The sequence below is a fragment of the Neopsephotus bourkii genome, unplaced genomic scaffold (genome assembly GCF_033783945.1).
Source record: "Neopsephotus bourkii isolate Nb327-2 ecotype Australia unplaced genomic scaffold, CSIRO-AGI_Nbou_v1 NB_234, whole genome shotgun sequence".
Classification (NCBI taxonomy): Eukaryota; Metazoa; Chordata; class Aves; order Psittaciformes; family Psittacidae; genus Neopsephotus; species Neopsephotus bourkii.
The window spans coordinates 7689826-7717481 of NW_026900744.1; the positions used below are offsets into that span (position 1 = coordinate 7689826).

At 39.1% G+C, this 27656-nt stretch overlaps 2 protein-coding genes across 2 annotated transcripts in view; one reads left to right on the forward strand and one right to left on the reverse strand.

Moving 5' to 3' along the window:
• EBNA1BP2 (EBNA1 binding protein 2) overlaps positions 1–27656 on the forward strand; it is a 491427-nt gene that overhangs the window by 417521 nt on the left and 46250 nt on the right. The window lies entirely within an intron of this gene.
• Positions 9594–27656, reverse strand: part of PIGK (phosphatidylinositol glycan anchor biosynthesis class K) — a 69527-nt gene continuing 51464 nt past the window's right edge. Inside the window, exon 11 of the mRNA XM_061345102.1 lies at positions 9594–10804. Within this exon, the coding sequence (XP_061201086.1) occupies positions 10688–10804 (117 nt within the window). The 3' untranslated portion in view covers positions 9594–10687. The remainder of the gene's footprint in view (positions 10805–27656) is intronic.

Consider the following 27656-nt stretch of genomic DNA (forward strand, 5'->3'; position numbering starts at 1 on the left):
ATGAAACATTATTCCTCAGGTGACAAAAAGTGTCTCTCATTAGACAACTACTAAAGCTAGAACAAAAATACTACCTTAAAATGTCTAAATCCAAGAAGCTGAACCCTAGAGGTGATATGTAGAACTGGGACCAAACTCACTATCATTTAAACCCACTTGTAACCCACTGGACAGCAGTAGCTGCAGCTACCCTACAGATACCCCGATTCTCTGGGGACAAAGTGAACTGCCCTGTCAGAGGCAAAAAGTGCTACCCCCTGTAACACTGCCTGGAGCGGAAAGGCAGGCCTCAAAAGCCACTCTCCTTGCTGCAGCCCTCCACACTATCAAAGAGCAAGAAACTAAACCTTATTTTGCCTTAAAAGCTGTCTTTTGGTGTTCTTCCTGGTACACCCCTCTTGGCATACAAACTGAGCACAAAGCTCTACTATTGCCAATTGCTTGTAACCTGGCTCTTCGTCAGCTGGTGCTTAACTCTCCCTCTTACACTGATGTTTTATTCCTTCCACTTGATTTCACAACATTCTACAAAAGACAGAATGGATTTTGAACTAATGGTAAGTTGAACATCCCTTTCAGCATGCGTACTGGGGCGTGCAACCAGCATATATTGCTCAAACTGATGAACTCTGTCAAACTGATTACAGATCATTTCTAACGTGACTGCAAAGAGATCATACAAATCATAGTAGGTCCTCTGATGCCACTATCCTTTTGTTATTAGTGATGTAATAATAAAAAGATCTTGCCATTCTAAAATAGAGCTCTTATTTTTCCATTAATGAAGGGCCACAGGATGTGTATGCTAAATGTTTTGTTACATTATTTTTAAAACAAAATCATTTTAATATAGATTACACTGATCTACTTTCAGTATTCAGTAGAAACATGGGGACTCGCCAGGCTCTTCTGTGCTCCACATGCTTGTTTCCTGTCTGAAACACTGGTCAATACCAAGTAGAGCAGATGAAGCATGAAGAAGGTGAAGAAGAAACATGGGATAAACTGACAATAAATATCCTAACTTCTAATAGAGCAACCCTAAGGATGGTAAATATTCCTTCTTCAGTTTCTGTTAATAACGTGTTCTTGTTACCCATACACATATCCAGTCTTTTAAGTAAAACAACCCCAAAACTCACTTCAGCCTTGACCCGGCAACCTCCTCAAGTCTCAGCAAGTTCCCCCTTCTAATTGCAAGAAGTATAAAAGAGTATTTTCTAAGAGTAAGTCACAACATGTATATATAAAACTCACTGCAAAATGAATGTAACGAAGCAAGGGAGACAGCAAGTTTTAAATAGGATTGATCACAGAGATTTATATGGATTATAAATAGCTTTTAAAGTGCTGCAATTTTAATTTACAAATTACTGATGTATTTTTCTGTAAAAGCACGATTTTTGAACCACAGCGTATACTGCTACATTTCAGCCCAAACTAAGGTTTTATAGCCTAGTTATAAACTAAACAGATTTATGATAGAAAACGCTGCCAGACCAGAGATAAACAGTATAAACTCGGCACTGCTGCCATTCCCTGGCCTATGCTGTCATCTTATACTCTTCACTATAATTTGATCGATTCATGATCTTCATCACACATCATTTCACATGTTAAAAACTGTTGCAAAATGGTGTTTACAGACATCAGCAATTTCAAGATCTATGTTACTTTAGTTCTGAACTCTGCATACCTTACGCTTTTATGCTTGGCTTCACCAGAGTAGCTCTTTTTCATCTCAAAGAAACGCTGTGATATGTACGACTGGAATTGAAAATGATAAACAAAGTATCTCTGCAGCTAAGAACAGAAAAGTCCAACTGCTGCTGGCTGTTATTTTGGCACAATGGTTGCAAGATGCTCAGCTACCAGCATCATGGTACAAAGCAAAACCATGATTCACTTTGAGAGAACCTTCCATCCAAAGTGTTAAAGCACCTCAAAAAGTCAGTACTGTTTATTCCTGGATAAGGAACCCACAGAAAGGGGAGGTTATGAAACTTGCGAAGACCAAGTTGCAGCCTTAGAACTGGTTCTAGCCAGTAGGATACATGATGGCAATTTCACCTATTGCATATACATATGCGTGAACAGGAGTGAAAATGGGTGAAATTTTGCAGGAGGTGTTTACCTGGGTCTTGCCCTGCAGCACTTCTCAGGCAAACTTCAGAGCAAATTAAGCGATTTCTACCTGAAATAGCTCTAACAAGGCAAAGACACAATCATCTAAAAACAGCAGGAAAAACATTGTGGGGGTGTGATGTGGAATATCTAATGAGCAAGGAATAAAATGTGGTTTGTGTGTTGAGCCCTACTCCCCTGGAATATGAAGACCAAAATCCGTCTGGAGCTGGAGTGAAAAGCTGTGGTGCAGGAGCAATGCCAGTCCTGCAGAAACTCCAGTGTTCTACAAATCGACCACAAGTGCCATATAAACTCCTTGAAAAATCCTGGTAATCACCTCTGACTAATGAAAGTTTATTTGATGCAAGGAGATGCAATTCTTAGCTCAATTAAAAACAGCTTTGGGATTAAAAAAAAACAACAAACAACTAAAAAGCTAAACAAAAAACCCATAAAGAGTTAAACAGTGAAAGCACACTTCTGAATCATCAAAACATAGTGCAGAGGAGAAGAAAACCTCACAGGTATCAGTACTTCAGCTTTCCTGGTACTTCAGTTAATACTCATCACTTCTGAGTTTCCAGCTGCCTACTGCAAAAGCACACCCTGCCCATCACATGTATAAGATTTTATAAGGAGAAAAGAGAAGAAAAATATTTAAGGACAATCCTTTATAAAAATAAAATAAAAAAGGCAATAGAAAAGGGCGAGAGTCTTCAGTTGTGAGAAATTTCTCTGTACTGAAGCAGAAAACTATAAAACTCACAGGATGTTTTGTAAAATGGCTGTAAAATGGCTTGGCTTACGCTAAATACCACTAAAACCATTTGATTGTTAAATATTTTCTACATTGAAAATCACAACAAAGCCTGAAATGTCAAATGAAACCCTTTTACAACCGTGCGGATGGAGTTTCAGTATCACAGCAAAGACAAAGATGGTGACTTTTATGACAGCTACCTGTAGGACAGGCTCCATGGCAGATGCAGACGTGCAGAAACAGGCCATAAATGAGCATCTGCTTCCCTTCTGTGGGAGGAGGGCACTCAGTTCTCACAGGACACGCTCATGCGCTGCCAGCAGAAAAGGGAGACACTTCTTCATGTTGTCTGCTGCTGAACACCAGATCAAGCCAGAGAAACCACTCAGCAGATGATCAACTTAACAGTGTTCCTTGTTCATGTGGAGTGCTTTGACTGAGAGTTGTCAGGAAGAAAGACAAGACAGGAAGCTACGCAAGACAAGTCAAGAAATGCAGACAAACAGATGGAAAACTGTAACGAAGACCAGAATTAGCAGTCATAAAGAAGATACACTGGCTAAGATGTAATGCAGCTTTGGTGATAAAAGCCATGCCCTGCAGATCTGTTTAGATTTCAAGTTCTCTCAAGCAAGTGGACAGGAAGATCCACTTGGAGTTCCACAGCTACTTTTGCAAGGTGTCTCTTAAAAGACTTCCAAAGAAACAACAGTACCATGGGGTAAAAGAAGAGATCCTCACCTATGCAACCCATCTGAACATCTGAAATAAGGCTAAGAAAACACATCATCAGCTTAAGGTGACAGGCAGAATTCCACCAGAAAATGTGACAATACATTTTCTGTGCTTTTCTATACTCCTCCCTTGACATGTACCACAGGTCACTTGTAGACACAGGATACAGGAGCTAGATCCTACATAAACAGATACATAAAATACATGGGGGACAAAAAGTACAATGAACATCAGCTCACACACTAGAGGCCAGTTACAGCCCTGCTACTCAACGTGCAAGGCAGCCACAAGATCTAACAACATTCCCATTTTACTGAAAGCAGTGTCAAAGCATCCAGCTCAGACAGCAAGACTGTAACCCGTCCAGCAGCCAGGGAAAGTCATCATAGTAACTTGGTTTCTCACGAGTTTAACTCCAGTAGGAGATGCTCAGTGACACCTAATCCTTCACACAACCCAGACAGCTGTTAAGATAACATCAGTAGCTTTTAGGACATTAGATACTTCCTGATGTATAGGGAAGACACAGGAAATAAAGCACATTTAGCAAGGTATAAGGTTTTAGTACTCTGCTGACATCACTTTGGCTATCAGATCAGTTGGAGCCTGTTAGGGTGCAGACATATAGCATGATGCACGTCTGTTAACAGCAAACTGAAGGAAATTCTGAAGGGAACCATTTGGTGCGGTTTAAGGCAAGAGCTCAGGTTAGGTTTATGTTTTAACAAAAAAGGCAAAATAAGTGAGTAAGGATGTGCTTTCCCCCACTGCATCCTTGCTGTAACCAGGCTGCACACAAAGCCAAAATGGAAAGAGGTTACTGGTATTCAGGGGGACTATTTATTTGTTTGTGTTCGACAAAACTGGAAGACTTCCCATACAGTATTATTTTTAATATGCCTCTACATCTGTAGTCAAGCATTGCATGAAACACTAAAAAAGCTACCTCGTCACTCAGCTGCAAATGAGATTGCAAGAGATGGAACAGCTATACAAAAATGAGCAACAAAAGCATGGGCAGAAAACCTATACAAACAAGACTTCAAAGGTAGGGACAAATGCAGAGAAGGGGACATAAAAGATTTGTACAGAACACAAACATGCATTGCAGTGATACACTGATGTCCATTTGTCATTCCATTTGCACTGTAAAGACTTGAGGGGGTAAGGGGACCCTAAAATCATCACAGTCTGAGTCATGATATTTTGAGCCACAAACTTGCACAGGAAAACCAGTACAGAAAACTTAACAAAAACCAAACAGCTCTATCTAATTCTTAGTGACACTCTTCACTGGTAAAAAGCATTTGACGAAGGAAATAAGCACCATTGTAGTGGAACAGGATATAAGGACAAAGCCTAAGCTTTAAATGCTCACTGCACGCAAAACCAGTGGATCAAGTCATGCATTTAACACATGACAGCATGCTTCCAGTCAGTCCTGGGGCAGGCAAGAAAGGAAATGTAATTGCTATTTCAAATTAGTCAACAGTGACATAGGAACTAGCATGACATGCCATGAATCACCCAAATAAACCAGAGCCCAGTGGCCTGGTCTCTGCAGAGCTTTCGCCAGAGCGATGTAGTGGTCAGCAGTGTAAAAAAAACCTGCTTCAAAAGAAATAGCAACTAAGCTGGAGCTTTGCCAGCACTGCTGTGACACTCAAAATAGTCTGTTCCTGCTATAGCTTATTCTGATCAATGGATTGCTTTAAGTGATGCCACCGAAGTAACTTCCACTGATGATATACTTCACATCTTTATTCAGCCTGCTGGCCACAGCAGCAAACCTGGCTCAGTTTTGGACAAGGCTTCAGTGTTCTTTGTGCATATACATTAAAGGGAAAAAAAAAAAGTTAGTTCTTACTATTTGCATGGGGAAGAAGACATGGCACAAACATTAACAGACGTACGTCTTCACAAACTCTGAACCAAAACCTTAAATGCTATCAATTTAATCACTAAATCAGGCAGAAAGCCTCATTAAGGGAGAAAAAGTAACTCATTTTAAAGAACTTGCTATGAAATGCTGATTTCAGTGTTAGTTTCCATCATAAAGCACCCACACGTCCAAGATGCATTTCCCCACAGCATATTATTTTTGAAAGCTCACAGAAAAAAGAAAAGCAGAAAGAACAGTGGAGTGCACAAAGCAGAGGATATCTTCCAAGAGAAACACATTTCTCTTGTGGGTTTTTGTTTTGGGTTTAAATTTGCCTTGTACAACTTAAAAAATGCAAAACAACTTATGCTCATTATTGTACAGAAGTGTTGAAGTGCATGCTAAAAAGTTTCTGTGGCACATGCAATCAATTTGTAGAATACTGAAAACTTCTGCAGGACAGCCACTGCAACTAAGCCACAACTTTCCACTCCATCAGCACCGCCTCAATTCAGTCTTCATATTCCAGCGGAATAGAGCTCGATGGTTGAGAAGGCACTTTCATTATACACACTCCTATTTTCTGTAGCTCATCACTTAATGGAGAGATTAGTCTCTTGGGTGAAATATTTTATGCCTGTCCTCAGTCCAAAGGTGGATTAGTCTGAAGCATGGTAAAATTCTACCAGATCACACAGTGCTGTATGACAGCTGGGTCTATACACAGGCATGCTGAGTTTTCTGCTATGCCCAATCTTTACCCCCAGATTGTACCATATACAAATGCCTTGTCTCCAAATGCCATGATCTCTGTAAAATGTACCATTCCCACTTCATGAACTGCCTTCCACTTCACCCACTCTTATGAAGTCCAAACGACCCTGAATTTGTAGAAGCTTTTCAGTGCACAACACAATAAAGCACTGGATCAAATCTAATTACCAGCAACTGGCAGTATCTCATTTCCCCATCTATACTGAAGGAGTAATTAGGTCAGGTTTTGGAAATCTTTAGACCAGAAACTTAACTCCTTCCCTCTAAGTAACCATCAGAGAAGAAGCTCTTGAGCTTTGTAACAACCCCTGCATGCTATGCTGCAGTATCGGGATTGCCAGGGTTGCAGACTTCACTTGTCTGCCTCAGAGGGTCAGTCCTTCAAACCTCTCTTACAGGAATACAGCACAACCCCTCCCTATCCTTGCCACTTTGCAAATCCTCTCCATCTATGATAAATTTACAGCTGAATCTAGTCTTTCCTCCTTCACAAATCACTGATTTAGTACTATGTCAACTCAGCCCTGCTTTACCATGCAGCAATGTCCACCTGAAGGCATTAAGTCCACGAGATCCATTCACATCCAGTACATTTGTGCATGCGGTACCAGAGAATGGAAATCCCTGACTGCTGAAACGTGAGATGGGAACAGGCTTGATTTGCAGGGGATTTGCAGACACCCTACAATGGAATTGGAACCAGACTATATTTGCTTTTCTGTAACCAATAATGAAGACCAGCTTTGGGGGCAAAAAACAACCGCCAAAAACCCACAAACTCTCAGAGTCCCCTCTCTGGAAGAGGTGCTATCATTAATGATAAAGAGGCTTTTGAACATCCCATGTTCTTTTCTTATGCTAAGATGACAGCATTTCATGGTGACAGCCACACAGACACAGAAAGATTCTGCTGGCATAGACCAACAAAATGCTGTCTGTTCATGGCTCTGGCTTCTTTCTCCACTGATTTTGTGGAAATCTCACTGTTGAGTTACAAAAGTGTAGCTTAGAGTCATACATTCATGTAAACGTTTGGGCATGGTCATACATTTGTCATTCAGAACAGCATCCTCAAATGTATACAGCGTTTCATAGAGTTCAGAAATCAAATGCAGACATGACAGAATGTGTATGTGAATATCACCCTACTGTTAACTTACCATTTCTTCAGTTCAAAAATAGTAACACCTTTCAATACGGGATCCTGAAAAAGCTGAAATGAAATGAAACAACTTACATGCTTATCATCCATGAGTATTCTAAACAATACCTATGACACTGCAAGACCTGTCAATGTAGTTACATTGTGCAGACATGAATGTAAGAAATCTTGCGAGCCCAGGCATGCTTGGTTCACAAATCTATCTATGGAGACTCACAAAATGCTGACATCTCACTTTGCTCTAAAAGTTTCTATGCAAAGAAACATCAAGAAACTGCCATCTGGCTTGTTTGCTGGATTCCATTACAAAGATCATCTGTGCGCAATGGAGGAAGCGTTTCTATTGCATAAGCACATTGTCTAGCCTGCAAAACACAAATGGTTTGTAAGTGAGAATGACCTGGCTGGTTCCTGGAGCCCAGATCCCAAACTAAGTTTGAAGGGCTTTCAGGGAAAATTAAAAGATTACAAGGTTTAAATAAATAAAGAAATAATTGTACAAAACACATTTATAAACAATTCTGTGACATGTCTATACTTGCTTTCAGGCTATAACTATTCAAGGAATAAAAGTTATCACAGTATGGAAAATACCGTCTTATAAGTCTATCACAGGCAACTTTATGGTGATTCTGAGAACGATCTATTTAAGCTCCCCACTCTGCACAGAAAAACATTGAAACTGCCTGAAGCACACTTTGCTGCATTCCAGTCAAACTGTTGTTCTCACTTCAATTTAATCACCTTCACAGGCACACTTACTGAGTGCTTCTATTCATAAATTGCATTTTAATAACCCACCTAATTGCCTCCTTCTCCCCCAGCAAATAAGCTTTTAAGAAGACAGCATCTTTGGCATCCTCTGCTACTTGCAAAATTCAGCTGAGTTCTGTAGATGCTTCTATCTATTGCTTCCTGCAAAAGGTGGCTGAAAGAGGGAAAGAGAAAAATTGAATAAGGCCTGAGGAGCCTGAGAAGTGTAATTGCAACTGAAGCAAGGCACAAAGCTCTATCAGCTTCACTTTAACCACTTTTTAAAGTGTGACAAAACTTGCCTATAGAATAAATATTTGATTAAAAAATATTCATTACGATTGAAAAAGAGTATCAAAGGCTGGATTAAAAAATGAAAGCTAAGCAAAGCCTCTCACAAATTCTGTAGGATTCATTTCTGTACTGGGTCTACACATTTCTATAGTGTCTATCTGCATTTCTATATAGTCTGTCTACAACAGATCTTAGTCGATTGTTGCATTAGAAATAGCTGGAGGGAGGGGGAGGAATGTGTTCTGAATTTCAGAAATGTCACCGTTGCATCAGGTTTTGGATAGAAAGTCATTGATTATGAAAGGTGCTATCCAAAGCACCAACCCCAAACCCCATACACTGTGTAGAGATCCAAGCTCCAACACTTGAAATGCTGCTCAGGCCCATCCATCACTCCCAGCAACTAGAGCTTTCATCTTTCACAGGAAGCTGCATTGCTGTTGGCAGGGGGTACCTGTGCAACAGTTATATAAAAACTGCTCATCAGCAAACTGGGAAGAAGCCTCTAATATTATTCAGCACAGAGTATCAGTTTGCAGAACTATAAGGACAGGGGTGTAGAAAATCTTTTGGTTTAAATGCAAATTAATTCCTATTCTTGATGCTTAGCATGAGCTACTGAAAACAATTGCTGCTGTTCACCAAAAGGCACAACAAAGGTGCAGCAGGTGAGTGTTTACATCCTGATACAGATCATTTTGTACTTTTATCCTCTCCAAGCCTAGATGGAGCATGGAGAAAAAGAATAAGGTTTCAGTACTCAAGAGCTGTACTGCACTGCTGTTTTCATTGTTCTCTGGCAATCAGCCCTTGGATGCAGCTGGGAGTCTCCATGGCTGCCTCCTCTGCACCGCCCCCCCCAGTGAGCACCTACACAGCTCTGACAAGTTTGCTACCCCTGACCTGAGGACACGATGCCACAACAAACCTGAAAGAGAAGAAAAAAGGACAACAAAAATGTTTATGCTCTCAGATTTGCCTGTTCTGTGCAACATGAAAATGCTCAACACCATATTCTAAGAGAAACATATTGGCTCTAATATTATGTGTGATTATAAATATTTCCTAATAACTTTTAGAGAGCTGTATCTAGCATTTACACTATGTATGTATCATGTAAGCTTTATTATGATTAACTAGAGAACAGGTTCCAAAAGCATACTGCAAAAGCGATCCTTGCTGGCAGACTTGTTTCTATACATGCACAATTTGCCCTTCTCTTTGCTAGTATCAGTGCATTATACAGACAAAACCCTTTTAGCATACATTCATCAGTAAAAACCCAAGAACAAATCAGTATGCCAAAACAGGATTTACAAAACCTAGGCGATGAAGCTCGTTTTCCAAGAGCTCAGAAAAACAGAACAATTTATAACATTTTTCATTCTGATGCCAGAGTAGATTTTCTTGTTCTCTGCAACAAAACCAATGCACTGAAGATCCCGAAATTATCCAAGTCCATATTGTATGCAGTGAAAAATCCCACACCTAGGAAGGGTTCCTCATGGACACGGTGAAGTCAGTTTCACTTTTTTGGAGCATGTTTTGAAGTTAATTCAGTGAGCTCATCATATATTTTTGTTTCACTTTCACCAAGTCATAGAATCCTAGACTCAAAACTGCCTGAGGTGAGAGGACTGATCTAAAGGTTGTATTTAACAGGGAAGAAGAAAGAAAAAAAAAATAAAATCCATATATTCTAGGGTATGTTTATTTTTGTGAAGAAAGCTCTCAATACATCATGCCGGAGCCTGCAAAATGGCTTGACACTGATAAAATGACACCTTAAATAATATTCTGTGCAATGCCTAGTTCTTTAATGGTAGGTTGACTACTTCTAAGATTTACTTTGTTATACAGGGGAGAAAATTTGCCCATTTACAATTCACAGCCTCAGAAATTCTGTTAGTTGGTTTAGGTCTGTCCTCTTTAAGTTTATTCAGAAAGAAAAATTGCTCAGAAAAGCATTAAAATAAGTTTTAAACAAGACAACATAAAATGGTGTCTCTGACCAGTAACATTAAAATCATTTGGCAGACTCTTTGCAGAAGAAAGCGCGGAACACATGACTCCAAAACAACTTTTAGAAGAAATATCTCAACACTGTTTTTCACTCCAGCCATAACACATGTACATGGAACTCAGGTGACACCAATGAATCCAACATAGCAGTCAATGCAATCATCTTGTTTGCTTGAATTCAGAAGACGTGTTTCATGTGCTTGATTCCATACGTTTTGAAGAAAACTATGATGATCAGGGCCCAGAGTCCTAAAATAAATCCTCCAGGAGGATGCCAATCCTTTTGTTTTGGTTTCTGAAAAAAAGAAAAGAGAAAAACAAAGAATTCATACTTAGTTTTCACATCAAACAGGCACTGTGTTAATAAGTGCAAATAAAAAAATGCCCTTGCAGTAGCGAAAATACCAGTAAGCTGTATTTCTTCCTGAAGCAGAGGCAGCTTTCTTCTTGATGTGGTGGCAAAGCTGGGCAGGAGGTGAGCTGCCACTCAAGGAGGGAGGTTAAGTACCACAAAAAGACAACCAGAACTATGCCTGAGACACCGCTCTGAAAGTGCACTTTGATCAGTATTGTGGGACATGCTCAAACTTATTTGTTTGGACTGAGTTTCTTGTATCTGGCCTCATGTTAATACAAGAAAAAAATGCCATACGAAAAACAGTTCCTATAAGTGAAAATGTGACAGAGAAAAGAGAGTGCTGTTTTTCCAATACTTAGAATGTTTTTTATTGCTTCTTTTGTACTCAGAATTATATGAAAAAAACAGCTATCTAACCACATGAGAAGCTAAGATTCGTTACTGCAGGAATATAATAAAACAAAACGGGATTGTTTTTAATGTCAATCACATTTCCCAGGGGCCTCATTGAGACTAACTGCCTTTTCTTCATGTAGAAATATATTCTTCAGTCCAAATACCTGTCCCTTCAACAATTCAACTGAAGATGAATTCAGTGAAAAGCAATACACTGCAATTTGTTAGGGCCTTTCTATATCACACTTAGCAGTAAGACAAGATAAAACTTGCCTGTCCTCTTCCTCCTCTTTAAAGAAATTCTCAGATACTCCATATCCAGTGAGAAATGCATTGCAGAAGGTAAGAGCTGCTATGTGCCCCACTGTCTGTCCCTGGAGCTAAGAATAAGGTGCAGCTACATGAATGCAGAATTTTAGTTGAGAACATCACCACAAAACTGTCAGAATTACCATATTCAGAAACAGAGCTCAGCCCCTCATGCCTGTGCCTCCTCTTGCCCTCAGCAGGTATGTTTTAAAGATCTCCTAGGCAGACAGAGGTGATTTACTATTACAATAATGAATACTGAGGTGCTGGCTGAGCTTTTTATTCCTGCCCTGCTGAAAGATTTGCACTATTTTGTCCTTGTATAGAATGAGACACAAGGGGCACAGAGAGTATTCTGGGTTTGTTGCACTTCAGCCAATTTTAAAATTCCCTTTCTGCCCTGTGAAATAACTATTACAAAAGATGGTACTCCTTCAATTTCTGCATGAATCTGTGTATGGGAGCTGCTTGTCCTCCACTAAATGTAGCAGGTGGCTGGTGAACTTCAATGCAATAAGGAACAGTTTACAGCGTCTGTTCTTTCAGAACAGCTTCCCTATCAACAAGAAAACAATGTTCGTTGATTGCTCTGCTCTTATTTTCTAAGCTACAGAGGTTTAGCTTTAGGATTTTTCCTTCAAGTACTATGTTTGTAATTAAAAAGTATAACAAAGAGCCATGTCACCCAAGACATCCGAAGAACCTGGCAGTCTGAAATATTAATGATTTTCCTCTGATATAGGAATCACAGAACCAGCATTATAATTTACATCAACAACAACAAAACCAAAGAAACAGCAGAGATGGTGTGTGTATACACAAGCCCCAGAATCTCCTAAGCAGCACTCATCATCATCACTCATCATCAGCGTACGTGCTGTTGGTAATCTGCCACCTTGCTGATACTCACAACCACACATCTCCACATCAGCAGAGAAAACCAACTCTGCATGTTCAAGAAGGCTGCCAGCATGCCTCGCTTCTGAAAGTAACAGAACACGACACTTTTCCCCACAAAAGAACTTTCGTGTTTAAATCCTCCTAATTAACCCATATCCTTCTTGCAGTGCCTGTTTCATCCATCTCTTTGTACTATCAATCTTTCCTTTCTTGGATCTCAGACAAATGCCTTACCACAAAGTGGCACCTGACCCTTCTAGACAAATGACTTCAATTTGCAGTCAGTGACACTAAAAGCCTCTCTCTCCTATTTTGTATAGAACACATAATTTAATTTCTTTAAAGAATTTATATGAATAAATATTTATAAGGTGATCTATGAGTACGGTTTTACATTTTGTCATGCCATATACTGAAACATCCGTGGAATTCCACAAGGAAACGGAGGCCAGTGCAGCGGTGGCTCCGCACTGGGAAATCAAGGACACGCATAGAGTTTAAAGCCATAAGATGCAATGTTAAAATGGGAAGACTTAAAAACATGAAGGAATGACAAAAAATACACGAGGCTACACAACAGCCTTTAAGATTACTTTGTAATTTTAAAATAAATTACCTTCATCAGGAAGATTTACAGACCCAGGACTGAAATCTACACACATACTAAACCACAGTAAAAAGGCAAAGAGATGTAACCCTATTGTACATCTCTAAGTCAATAGTGAGGTTAACTGAGCACAAAATTATACTGAAATATGCCAGGATTTTCCACTAGGGGCATACAGACATCAAAATCTTTTGAATACCTAAAACGGAATTAATACAGATTCATACCTAAGCCTACAAAGTATAACTATAAAAGCTGAAATAGGGAATTTTCTTTAAAGTAACTTGATCATAAATTCCCAAGTTCATTGCTGAATTAAAAATGTAGTCAGTTGTCAAACTGACACATTCATCCTTCTAAAATTGTGACAAATATAACACAGAAAATATCAATAACAGATCTGTCCAGCTGGGCACTTCCACAAGCAGCAAACAGCACTGAAGCTCCTTTACAAGAAGCTGCATTTTGCTCCTACAAATCAAACTCATCTCTGTGTAAAATGGAGTTGCTGCTTCCATCAATTATGTCAGCAAGTTGTGCTTGTAACACAGGCTGGCAAACAGCTTTCAGCCAGAACTGCTGTAAAGGCAGACCCAACAGTTCTTTCCTCTTGGCACAGCTGTGTCACTACCAAAAGCACTGCCTGTGTACTTCTGTCAGCGAGGAAGCAGGCAGTGCTCCCAGCCATCACAGCAATGCCAGCAGTGTTGCGTGATGAAGTCAGAGGCCAAGGCATGATGCCCTTCTATGAACACACCTAAGCCTTAACTGCATTACTGCAGAAAGTGCTTTGACTGTTTTGTGCAGACAGGCGGGGAAGAGTCACAGAGATTTCTCCCAGTGGGAAAAACTATTAAAGCAAGACAGAATCACTTTAAGAGCAAATGAGTAAATTTCCTTTTTAGATCCACATACCAGAAAAATGGTTTAGAAAAAAAGAGTTTCTTTCTAGGCTTATACCAGTTCTACGGCCATAAACAGTCCCCAGATAAGCTGTTCCTTTGCACCAAGTTCAGGATGGATCAGAAAGCACTAGTGAATATCAAGCCTTTCCCAGATTCCTAAAAAAAACCCAAATAATTCCGTATTTATCCTATGAACATTCCCTAGTTCAGCGTCTTATTCCAGCGAATTTCTGCAAAAGGTAATTTTTGAAAGCTGGGCATCTTCTCACTTGAGAGGAAATGCTAAAGGGATAAAAAATGTGAAGTGTTGCAGTATTTTCCTTTGCAATTAATTATGTATCCTATTATGCCTAAACTGATGTGAGAATGTGTTCTATTAAAAGACTGCAGAACTTACAAATGATGCATAACTTCTTGTATTTGGGACTGATCTGGAGGAGCAGAAGCAATAGCTCTGTTGGCTCGAGTTACTCTGAATTTCATTGCTGTGGTTCCCACCTCAGAACTCAGTATACACCAAGTGCTGCTTTTGTAACAGACGTAATAGCTTGGGTTTACAATATACACAATATAACGTCAACACCCTCTTTATCCCTCCAATAATAGCAGGTACGCACTGGTGGAACGCACATGTAACACAGTACAGTGTGTCAAAATGAACAAATACATTTAGCAGCTTAAGGGCTAGTCGTTATCGAATTGCTGGAGATTCCAAATTAAAAAGATAGGTAGCTAAGCAACAGCAAGCTTCCTCCTGTGTCATATGCTCTCTAGTTCTGTTAGACTCATTATCATGTGGAACTTAGAACAGTTAACAGAGAGTTTCTCCAAGTACTGCAATTAAGGAGAGGATAAAACAGTGCGTTTTCAAACTGGATGGGTCTGGAGGGACCCAAATGGAAAGTGTCCAAGACTTTCAATGAAGGTGTTTCATAAAACATGCTTGTTACTCTAATTAAAATTTTAAGCTTTATGCAAAAAAAAAAAAAGGCATTAAAGATGAATTAAATTAAGATAATTAGATTAAAAGTGGTTTAATTTTAAAATGTTACATCACCAAAAAAAATATTTGAAATATCATGTATTAACATTCCATGTGGAAAACACTATGTTAAGTATGATTATAATCCATACCCTACAGTCCTCTTCCAACAGAACGCTCTTTGCAGTAGTGCCTGCAGTCAGGACAAAAGTATAGGTACAGAGAGCTTCAGTTTAAACTCAATCTGCATTTGGATGGCAGCAGTAGATAAAGCAATGCATATAGTCTGGACTGTAGTAATTTCCAAATGGAAAAGGGATACGCAAATCCTGCAGTCTCCTCCAGCATCTTATTCTAAACCAGGCCTTAAGAAAGTGAGCAAAACCTTAAAACTGACTGTGCACATCATCCTTGTTACAGGGAATGTCCTCCCCAGCCTGAAGCAGATGGTGTGTGCTTGCATCAAGAGTGCAGAATATTGTATGCAACTGCACAAAACTAAACCACTGCAAGTGCTGTGTTCCAATGAGCCTATTCAGGTGGCAGCTATTGCATTTCAAATTCTTAAATTCAAATGCTTAATTGTCTCTCCAGTTTCAGTGCAGACTGCCCTAGATCCAGTTTTGGCCTACTTACTGCAGCACATGTGGTTTAAGATGTCACCCAGGACTCTGGGGCTGCCTGGCAGAGAGCAGCAGCTATGGCACAGGGAGAATCCTGTGCACACTCCTCTGTGGGGTTCTCCACCTCTGCTAGTCTTGGAGATCAGAAAGCACTTGAAGAGAAGTGAAACACACTTGTCTGTATGGTGCCCAGCATCGTTATTAGATCATTGGGGTGAATTTTATGTATTCTGGGGTGTAAATTTCCAAGTTTTCTTTTTGGTCATTCTCCATTTAAATGAACGTTTCTATTTCTTCCAGTACGATACTAAAGGTTTTCTTTCTTGCATCTCAAGACACCCAGTTTTATGTTAGGGTCTGTGTTAAAGACCAGTACTGAAATCTGAAAAAAGAAAGATCCACATTTCAAAACAAGTCTTTGAAACCCAAGGCCAACCTCAGGCCCAAAGCTGAAACAACCCACCTGCTTCTCATCTCAGAGGAAATAACAACTCACGGATCTCAAGCTGAACTACAAGGAAACCCCTTGGAAAAGCCAAATCCTGCTATGCAGTGCATCGTGCCAATAGCACACCATGGATTTCCTTGAGGCACTCCATAATAATTCAGGTTTACTTGCAATTTAAAATTTCAAACTGGGTAATCCTCTCAATTCTTATGACAAAGCACACAACGCTTTATTTCAGACTGAACCTGTATGAATCACAAGCAAATCACATCACAAAGTATGTCCTCAAAGCTTTTAGTGGAAGTATGTACTTCTAATTTGTCAGGTACAGTTTGGATTTGGGGTCCTTGCAGGGGGTGGAGGAATCAAATAACTCCTTTTATTTATTTATTTAGAACTCCTTTATTTATAAACTATTACATCTAGTAATAGTTTAATCCTCTTTCGTGCCCACACAAAGATCAAAGTCATAAGAGAAATCCAACATAAACGGTGCCTGTTAATCTGCAAAACAATTTAAAGGAGTTTTTTCTAAACTCCCAGTTTGCATTTATTAACCACAGTTCCATGATTATGGATATCATCAATATTAATACAGTAACAAAGAAAGCTCACTCATCAACAACAAAAAAAACTCAAGAACACAGCAAAGAAAAGCAGTTCAATGAAGTTAATGTATCAATGGCAACAACTGCATTTTAAATATTTAGTTTGAAAACTGTATAATCACTATAATATAAACTACAACATCATTATGACAGCTTTAGTTTTTCATTTCCTTCTAAAATATGTAATCTATATAACAGCTTTTTAGAAATGTACTTATTCTCTACTTTCAGTGTTATCTCTCAGCATTTCATAGCACTTTAAAGTGCTTTCAGTGGTTTAACAATTATTCATTAATCTTCCAACCTGTGACACAATATATAATATACTTCCTCTAATCAAAGGGAGCTTTCCAGCACCTGGGACCCAGCACAGTTTAATTCCCAGACCAGCCAGTGCTCAGATGACTGATGCCTGCCTGGCAGACACAATAGGGGTTGTACTATGGGGCCTCCAAACTAAGGTGTGTGATCTGCTGCACCCAAAGCTAGCAAACACATCTCTGTACTGGCAGCAGCAACCACTCAAATCTGTCTTTCACATACCAACCCAGCAAAGGTCTTACCTCTGCTCAGGTACAAAGGCTGAGCTCCTGCCTGCTCAGCTGCCAGGGAGTTACATTATGGAACTCATGTATGCTTTAGTTGGAGATGAAAAAAGACACAATTTAAAGTTGTATTTAAAAAAAAAATGCAACTACATCTATTTAAGGTATATTGAGCTTAGTTTTTTTTATATTTAATCAAATTCATAATTTTATATGAAGCCACAATCATGATTTTTTTACAAAAGGGCACCTAAATCCACAGCAAATATATGAATTGCATTTGCAAACACAAAGCTTCATGCCAGCTGAAGCGTGCAAAAATAGAAGATGAGCAGCTTAATTAAGCAGACTCAGTACCAAAACTTGGCCACAACTACTTTGAGAAGAATCCTTTTTTAATATGTTTATATTTAATTAATGTAAGAAAGAGGCGGATTATTAGTAAAAGCAAGACTAAAGGCATTCAGTGAACAATGCCATGCCACAAACAGAACTATGAAGTTCCCGAGGTCCTTAATTGGAGTGGGTCAGAAAACAACAAAAATACACACTAGTGAGGCAGAGCTCAGTGGAGCGTACCTCCCAAAATGATCAGATATGAAAACAACTCGCTCACTGATACTGAAACTTTGGGTTAAGCAGAAAGAAACAGCAACTGCAAAGAACAGAGGTGAAAAGGGTAGTTAGGCACTGCTAGAGGGACAATGATATTTTGTATTCACAAAACTACAAGTGTGTAAATAAGGCCAAGCTATTCTCGGAGCACTGTCTTCCCAAGCAGCATGCACTGCCTGCTTCCCCTGAGAAAAGATTACCCCGGAGTCTGTGGTGCAGATCTTGTTCACACAAGTACAATGCCGTGTTGCCAGTGGGAGCAGAAGCAGAACCAACCTCTGAGCTCAGCAGAGCCAAGGCAGTACATGCATGCCTGGGCTCCTTCCTACCTGTTTCAGTCTGGGATGATTTCCCCAAGTTCCAGCCTCACTCAGCCCAACCCTTCTAAGGAGCAGAGCACTCCCACTTCTTCCTTGGAAATCTAACTTAGATTTCCCCCAGCATCTCTCTGGACCAGAAGGTGAGTCTATTAAAATGCTATCAAATCAATGCACTCTGAGGCAGGGTTTTTTTCTTAATCTCATATAATTAATTGCATACCTTAGAACTTCCATTATGAAGTATAATTTTGATCATTAAAATTCCAAGTTGTTTCTGTTTATATGGAGCAACCATGACGTTCATAAATTATTATGCTATTCCTTTCAAAGAAGTAGTGATGCTTTTAAACACACTTCTTTTTTTCCAGATATCCCATGAGTATCTATTCATTTATTTCCAGGTGACAGGCTGTATTAACAACAGATGTTAGACAACATTAGATCTTATACTCAATATGGCATATTGAGTATAAGATCTAATCAAATATCTCAACAGCTACATTATAAGAAAATGGAATTCAAATAAATATGCCTTATTCATGTAGCTGTCACTGCTCATTTCTTAAAGCTCTACAATTCTAATTTTAAAAGTTCTCCTTTGCCCTGAGCTGTGTGCTACATGATATGGGTGTGCAGAAGAGCTCCACATTTTCTAGCTCCAGCTTGCACAAGTCAAACCAGCATTACATTTAGGAAGCCAGCATGGAAAAAATGGATGGAGCAGGGCTAAGGCAAAGGTGCCTGCACATATATATGAGCAAGATCAAATATGGCTGTGGGTTTTCTGCAAAACATTTTCATTTTTAGGGAGAAACCAGTGTATTACAGCTGGTGATAGATCGGTTTGTCCCCCATCATCACCCAGCTTTTAAAAGGCGATTTTTGCATTCAACAGTTTTGCATTCATACGCCAGACAAGTATTCCCACCCAAGTTTATGTTGTACAGACTTTCTATGTGAGCAGAAAAAAAAGGAAAAAGAACTATTCTGAAATATCAACCTAACACTTTCAGTTACTCTAGCTGCTATACAACCTCAAAACTGAATCATGAAATATAGACAAAGCAGTTGCACATTATTACACCTACAGCAGAAAGCCATCTCTGTTATGGCTGGTATGTCAAAGAACAAAGAGTCCCAGAGAACAGATCCGTTCCTGCAGAGAGTTTTTGTAGGCAGCAGCCATTAGGGAAGAATGGCAGATTTATGGTATCATACATGCTCACTGTTCCCACATGACATTCACATGACACTAGGTTCATCAGTCGAATGGGGCTCAAAGACATCTTTCTGGAAGGATGAATGAGCACAGCTAATACACACCCTTCCAGACTTCCTTCCAAAAGGTTAAGTCTTTTAAAAAAGATAAAACCACAGATGGTCTTATCTAGTGGCACCATTCCTGCCAACCAGCTAAACTAACCACAGGTTACTGACCTACTGACATCATGTGTCACTCAGTCCCCTCTAAGTACTACTCATCATTTGTCAACCACGTATTTGTAGATGGTCTCCCGTGTTAAGCACTCCCTCCTGAAAATACACAATCTCACTAAATCAGAGCCCCACCACTGGAGCCAGGCTTCTGCAGGGACACCAGAGAACGAGACCGCTGTCAATGTGCAGGGCCTCTCAGGCCAGGGGAAGGCTGAAGGCTGGCTAAGGCAGAGTGCCGCACACCAAGCAAGAAAGCCAGTCACTACAGAAGTAATCACCTGCACAAAGCTAAATCACAACCTCATGCAAAGAATTTGGGCAGGAACAATGATGCGGGATGCTGTCTGGTCTGTCCAACAGTATGAACACAACTGCTCCATTACTGGAGTCTTTATTCATTTACCCCTTCCATTCATTCTTTAAATGGAAATAATTTCATCACATTTCAACCCTCTGAATTATTTAGGAAAACAATTCTAGACAGAGCACTAGAGAGCAGCCTGCCAATATCTCTATCTCTGGTCATTCATCAGTCCTGTCAAGAGCTTGTGGGTTACACTGCCATGTTCCTCACAGCATACTATTGAAGAGTAAACAAAATATAATTAACACCAAAAATCACCAATAACACCTCGCTAAGTTTACACAGTTAAGTGGGATAAATGAGTAAATATATTTGGAGCTAACAGAGCCTGCACCTGAGGAAACGTGTTCAAAGAGGTATCTGTCACCACAGAACTGCAAAATATGTCAAGCTAAGATTGATAATGTTTATATTATTTTCCTTATAAATGTGAGCTTATTGGTAACAGCTGCTTTTTATGCTGCATAAGCTCAGAATAAATACAGTAGATAGAAGAAAAAACCTAGCAAAACTGTTACTGCTAATTTTACTACTCAATGAAATACCATTTAAATAAACACTGTCTATCAGAGAAGCTTTCATGTGCAAACAATAAAAAAGTAATGATTAATAAAAACTGTAATGTGAGAAATGAAAATGTTACAGAACACTGAACTGACACCAGAAAACAGAATTAAATCTTGCATCGTGGACAATCTATAACATACTCCAGTAATCTGCTTTATAAAGGCCCTGATCCTGCATGTATTTAGTGACAGGTAACACAAATTAAGTATGAACTTAGTCTTACATTTAAATTATATATGTGCTTACACACACACTAGTGTTGTTTCTATGCCAGTGCAATCAGTATTAAGCTATAAAACAAGGAATGAAGACTAAAAATACTTTGCCCTTTGCCTAAGGCTCTAACAAATCCCATTCTTTCCTTCTACCTCACATAGACATCTGAGATGCACTTGGCTTTCTTATTCCTGGCACTATTATTCCAGGGACACAAATACAGAACATCAGAAACCTGTAAAATGGAGAACTAATTTAACAGCCAGAACAGATGCTGAGCCTATCCAGGCTGTGTCTCACAAAAGCTGCACAGCCATACTGTACTTCTATCTGGATAGTTCTAAGGAAGAGCTAAGGAGGAACCAGCCTCCTCTTAAGGTACACGTTAAGGGAAACTGAAAGTGGACCTTGTCAGAAGCCATTCAGCCGTCTCAGGAAAAGTGATAAAGCACAAACATGCCTCATCCCTGTGATAAAGCAGATCTCCATCTTTTTGCCAGTTTCTACTGCAGACAAAGCCAGAAAAATTCTGAGCAAGTTGGGCATAATTTGGAGATGCCAGAGGCAGTTCATAGCCAAAACAGGCTTCTGCAGAAAAATTAGTTGAAAGCGTGGTAGAAGACCCTTTCTCTGCATATAAACAGTGACCAATGTTACCACTAACCAATGACCACTTACTGTCGCTTTCACGTTTGCCAGTAAGTGTCATCCCAAATGCAAAGCTTGTTCCAACAAAGATTCCTCCTATGGAACAGCAAAACTGATCACCAAAACAAAAGCGACTCCAGAAGATTATTTCTTCTGTTAAGTACTGTATTTAAGTAAAAGAAAAAGTGATTTAATTTACAACTGAAAGGCTTTGCTAAATCAGTTTTCCTCTAATTACAGAAGTCCTAAAATTCATTTTAGGTCAAGCATAAATTTTATGTTACTACCCTACCACTTTATAGGCTGTTATGATACAGACAAGATTTGCTATTTTTTAAACAAACGTAGCACTAGTGATTAATTCTATGATATTTTCAGCTTTTAATTTCCATTAAAAGACAATAAATAAAGTTATTAGGAAAAATTTTTTTAATGTAGACTTTTACTGCAACTATTTACTATAATAATAATGAACATGATAGTCTCCACAACCCCAAAATTCTACTGCTAGGAATTAAGCTTTCTTGCTAAGGTTTTGTAGTTTAATTGTCTATGAGTAATATTGATATTTGGTACTTGGCTGTAATTAAGAACAGGGGAGCCATTCTTAGAATACTATTTCAATCCATTAGGCAAATTTTCTCACTATGATATGAAAATTTTCATCTGCTTAATGAGCACACCTATTCCTTCCAAGCCTAAGTGCACCTAAGCTATGTTTCATGACTGCCCAAGGTAAAAAAAAAGAAACCACAACACATCAATTATGCCTCTGCTCAATTGTACAACTATTTTAAAATGTGTGAACAGTTAAGACAAAATTGAAAAATTACCATAATAGGCTTTGACACTTCCCTGCTTAAGCAAAAATTAATTCTAACTCCCTGTTTTTATGCAAAGCCTTTATAATTTCTCTAATCTCACGTTCCCATGAGAGAGAACACAATACTTTCAAGTACAAGAGTGTGAGGTTTGGCATCTTCTCTTTTTAGTTACGCAGTTTATTTGATCGAAGTCTAAACTGCTAAGCCTCCCTTTGTGCTTAATATAAGCCATCCTCAGTGGAAATACAAGTTAATTTAAGTAAAATGAAGTTTTTAGGAAGAATGCATTCTCTTGCACAGAAAGCTTCACTAAAGCAAAGCTTTTTTTTACATGGAGCATCTGTTTTCTGAATTGCTCTGGAACCTGTAATAAACTAAAAAGCAGCAAAATTTTTAAAAGGTGCTTTTACATGTGAAACATCGTAAACATAAAACCAGTGTAATGGAGTAACTTATTTATCATTTTACGGTGTGTTTTCCAGTTTCATCTCACATCGTGCATGAAGACACTCTGCCTGCGTAATGAATTAGCGTGTTTTAAGTGCAAGACATTAAGCATCTTCTGTTTTATTGATGGTGACTATTATTAAAACCTACTGCTTATGTTACAATAGTAAATCAACTATACAGCTGGTATACACTTCCATACACTGTAAGGTGTGTGGATCACATACTAAATTCACAGAGTTATTTCATACATTTCTTTGCCCTGAACCACAGCTGAAGTATCTGTACATCAGATACAGCAGCACATGGTGTATTATGATGCCTACAAACATATTAAGGTCACAAAAAGCTTGGGCGTATATTTAGTCTATTCCCATGTGAAGCAGAGGTATATTATTTGCATACCATTATGCACTGAACAACCTATTCAGTTATCCCCACCGGAGACAACTCACCACAGTGACCTAAATAGTATTCACTTTTCCTATATTTGAAGGAACAGCAAATAAATTGGACCCAGTGCAGATAAATCCAAAAAGGCTCAGAATATCTAAGAATCCAGGCTTATAAATGACAAATGCAAATGAATGCAGAGTAGGGTATCACAAAAAAGTCCCATGGAAGCAAAGAATGATGAAAAAAGTGAATTATATGCTTAATAGAGGACTACAAAGTTGAGGATGAAGTGGCTGGAGAGATAATTTTAGCAAAAAAGATCTGACATTAGCCAAGCTTATTATGATCACAAAGGAGAGCAAAGAGTCTCAAATCACAGAACTCACTTAAAAATAACCTCCTTACTTTTGCAGTGACAGCAGCAGTTGTAATATCGGCTGCCCAAAACAAAGCATGATCGCTATTGATGCTTTTATCTATAGCACTATGCAGCAATTCACATGACATTAGCAACTGAGACCCATGGGACACATACATATTGCTTCTTCAGTAACAGCTGTAATATTCTGCATACTTTCTGTAATCATGTACATCTACTAACATGCTGTAATTGTTCTCCTCATTTATATTCCCTCCATAATTACAATGTTTTGATTAAACATCTACCAGCCTCTACTCACTCCCTTAATTCTAGTTAACCTTCCTAATTTCAATATAGCCACAAAGAAGGAAGAACATAAATAAGGTATCTACGTACTTTGTGCAGAAAGTCAGAAGAGATTAACATAATGGTCCTTTATGGCCTTAGTCTACAAATCAGAATCTCTGTTAACCTTCTTTTGCTTTTTGCCAACATGCTATGTGAAGTTTACTTTAAGCTGTAAGCATTTTTGAACATGTCTCTTTCTGTAAAGCTCAAACATAGCTACAGCATAATCGAAACAACAACCACAGTTTTAAAATCACAGTTGTGAGTAGGTTGCAAAGCCCACCAAAAGGGGATCATGGCACAACCAGTCCAAAGCCAAAACAAATACAAAGAAAGATCAGTAACGCATATTGAAAAGTTTGTGCATACAGGATCTTCAAACACATGGCTGGTTCAGATGAAAAAAAGCACAGATCGTTTTTATACATACAATAATTTTTAGAGGTCATGGTCATACAGTTACTACCAACCCTCCAAATGCAGATACTTGAAGTTCAAATGAGTAAACCACAGAGATCTACAACACTCCATAAAGGCTGATGTATGACAGTACCTTCCTGAACATCTTCATTCATTTTACATCTTAGATAGTGCTTATTAAAAAGAAACACAGGAATTACCTCTTAAAAAAGTTGCAAATCCACCATGACGCCTCTAACAATTATAGCTACTAATAAGCCACGGTAACTTTTCACGTATTTTTTAATAGAACATCTGACAATTCCATGTGCTGATGTGTATGAAACTGATGTCTCATAACCCATGAAATGGATGATGCTACATTTGCATATAACAACTCACACTGATTGATGGCTTGGCTTCGTGAGCGAAGATTTGGGAAGGGCTTTACCCACGCTTACTACAAGCACAATGACCAAGGGTATGTGGGATAGGTAAATCTGGTTGGAAAAAAGCTGCTTAGGCAATCAGGAAGTGTCCAACCAGGACTGTCATCTCCTGGGGCAATCTCCAGCTACCCATGCGCTGGTCCACCCACAAGCAAGGCTGGATCTGCAGCTTCCCATGCACCTTCTCACCTGCCGTTTCGACCCTCACCTGTCCATTCAGACAAGTGACAGTTAAGCCCTTCCAGCCTGCACAGTAGATTTTTTAGGTGAGGCTCAGCATGCGCAGAACTGGCCCGAACCTTTACACCTGAGGTTTGACTGCCAGGGCCTAGCTAGCTAGGACGGTGACAGCAAAGTCCTCAGGTCGTAGGTTTTGTAAGAGTGTCCTTCTCTTCGATGGAAGATCATGCAAGGCTAGACGAGCTCCATCAGCCCAGGTTTGAAGATAGGAGTTTTCCTTCTCCTATGAGGATGGTCTGTCTCCGCATTCAGGAAGGGCTTTACCCACGTATTCTGAGCAAGCCTGTTACCACTGTTCTAAAAGGCAAACTGTGCGCTCCCATGATGAGCACAAAAGCCTTAAATTTACTTCAGTTTCAACAGAGTAACAATTATTTTCACTCTCACCTGCTCATGAGAAACACAAACAAAAATTTTCAGGGGATATACATACACCTTACCAATTTGGGCTGACACCTATTATATCTGGCTTTGGAAAAGCTGTCTTCACATCCCTAGCCAGGCTTTTTTAAGCAGTAGTTTTCAGCTCAGTGTTCCTTAATGAGCACAGGAATCTAACGGAGAGTGTGGCCACTGGAGGGGCAGGCCCTAGTTAAACTACTCCAAGCTGCCTGTCAAACTGATATCCCCATCCTGTGCCAAAGACATCTGAAGATACAATGCCGATTTTTAAATGTAAGGGTATTCATGGGTCAGGGAAAGAGAATGGAGATATATGACCTCAGAAATCTGAACAGTTCCATGCAATATTTCTTTGTCCAAGCTGCAGGAAAAATGTAGCTGAAAATGGTCATTTTGAAAACACTGTGTCAGTTGCATCTGCTTCTGCTACTACCTCTCCATGAAGAGGTGACTGTTTTTGAGGAAAAACATGGTCTAGGGGTTACCACCACCTTGCTGGATGCCACTTGTGTGAGGAAGTGATAAATTCCAAGAAATGACAGCAGAGACTGGACCCTACTGATGCCCAGACAAGCTGATAATGTACATGCACATCAAACAGAACAGTTTGATAACTGCTTAACTAACTGTTCTTAACCAAGCTGTGTAATAGGAAAAAAGAGAAAATTCTTTTATTGTTTTTAAAATACACTTTGGTTTAATTTTTAAAAATGCAAGGAAGGAGGCAAAGTTACATATTTTAATGCATAAGCAGGGAAGAAAAGATGAACCATGCATGCAACATTTCTGCCAAGAAAAAGCTACTATTCTCCAATGTTTCTGGACAGCTGGCTTACAGAAAATGTTTAGTGTGGTATTTCTGGTAGGAAATGGTTAGAAACAAGAACCCTACAACTGACTGTTCAGGTTCCTCATGGAAAAAACCTTTCAATGCATTTCTTTATTTATTGCATTGTATTCAGCTGTAATTGGAAGAATTTAATACTATGTTCAGCTCCCCTGTAATGCTTCGTCAGCAACAAAAAACTTCTGCTTCTTTTCTGTCTCTGCCAAGCAGTGTTGTGTGCAGACAAAAGAAGAGTTTGCTGGGTATGAATATTTTGGTAGTCTACCCTTACAGAAATTATGTTCCTCCTAATTACTGCTAAATTTTTAAGATTTGGGAGGCAGCATTTGAAAGAAAACTAATTCCAAGATACGTATCTTTATTGTGTCTTGAAGTCTAATCTAATATTTGAATTTAACAAAGAGATAAAGAAGTAGAACTTCCCCTGTGCTTGACAAGCGTAAAATAATGATCCTGGGTAGAGAGTGATCACCCACAACAGTCATTTAATAGGAAGAGGGAAGAAAAGAGACTGCTTTACTAGGCCTCTGCTTCCAGAGGGTTTCCCTCATGCTTAGATGAAAAACATAACAAAACAAAAGCAGCTGCGCCTTGTCTGTAAAAACAAATCATCAGTAATTTATGCTAACTCCACATCATTGTATTCTGTGATTGGAAAGAACTGATGAGAAAAACAGCAGCAAATCAAAAAAATTGCTGTTTAAATCTTTTACAAAAATGCTGCACTCAGAAATATGCTCAATTTCAGGAGTGTTAAGACTTTGCTCATGAGGCTTCATTAGGCTAACGTGCTACTTAATTTCTGAATAAGAAAAAGAGAGAAACAACCTTTTGTTTGTCTGCACTACCAGCTTACATATGAAGGTCCTGAATAGCATCACTGACTGCAGTAGTTCCCTGAATGCCTGAAAATATAGCTGAGAAAGGACAGCTATGAGGCAATGGGCAAGGCACCAGCGCAATGCCTAAATTTTAAGGTTATGCTTTCAAGACTGTATGAGCATGTGACGGGTTAATTTTCATATTGAGCATCTCACAAAGATTGTAAACCATGTAAAAATACTTTAATGTTTGTGAAAATATTTAAGTCTGAGACTAAAACTGTTGTGCTACAGATAATCAAAAATACTTCAGAAAATCTATACAACAGTTTGTTCTATTTTCTTAATACTGTTTCAACAATTTCTGCCAAATGCTGCTTAAGAAAACCTCTCTCAATTAAATCAGCGTGAAAACGGAATAATATCAACAAATGCAATAAACTAACACCCCTCTACTATGCGAGAACAAGGTCCTGAGAATGAATAAAAACTGATCTTCAAAGCAAAAGGATTTCCTTCAGCTGGGGGCAAACTCAACACAGAAGCACAGAAATTATAGAAACAAAGACCTTGAAAGACTTAATACAGAACTACAACTTTACAGTCATCTTTGATAGCCATCAGCCTGGGCATTTAGAATTCCGGAGATCCCCCTCCCCCCTGCTTTCTTAAATTTATTATTTAATTTCCCTTATTGCCGTCTGCACTCAACACCCTCAAAGTGGAGCGGATGTAGCAGCTCCCTAATGTCTCTGAGCCTAAACT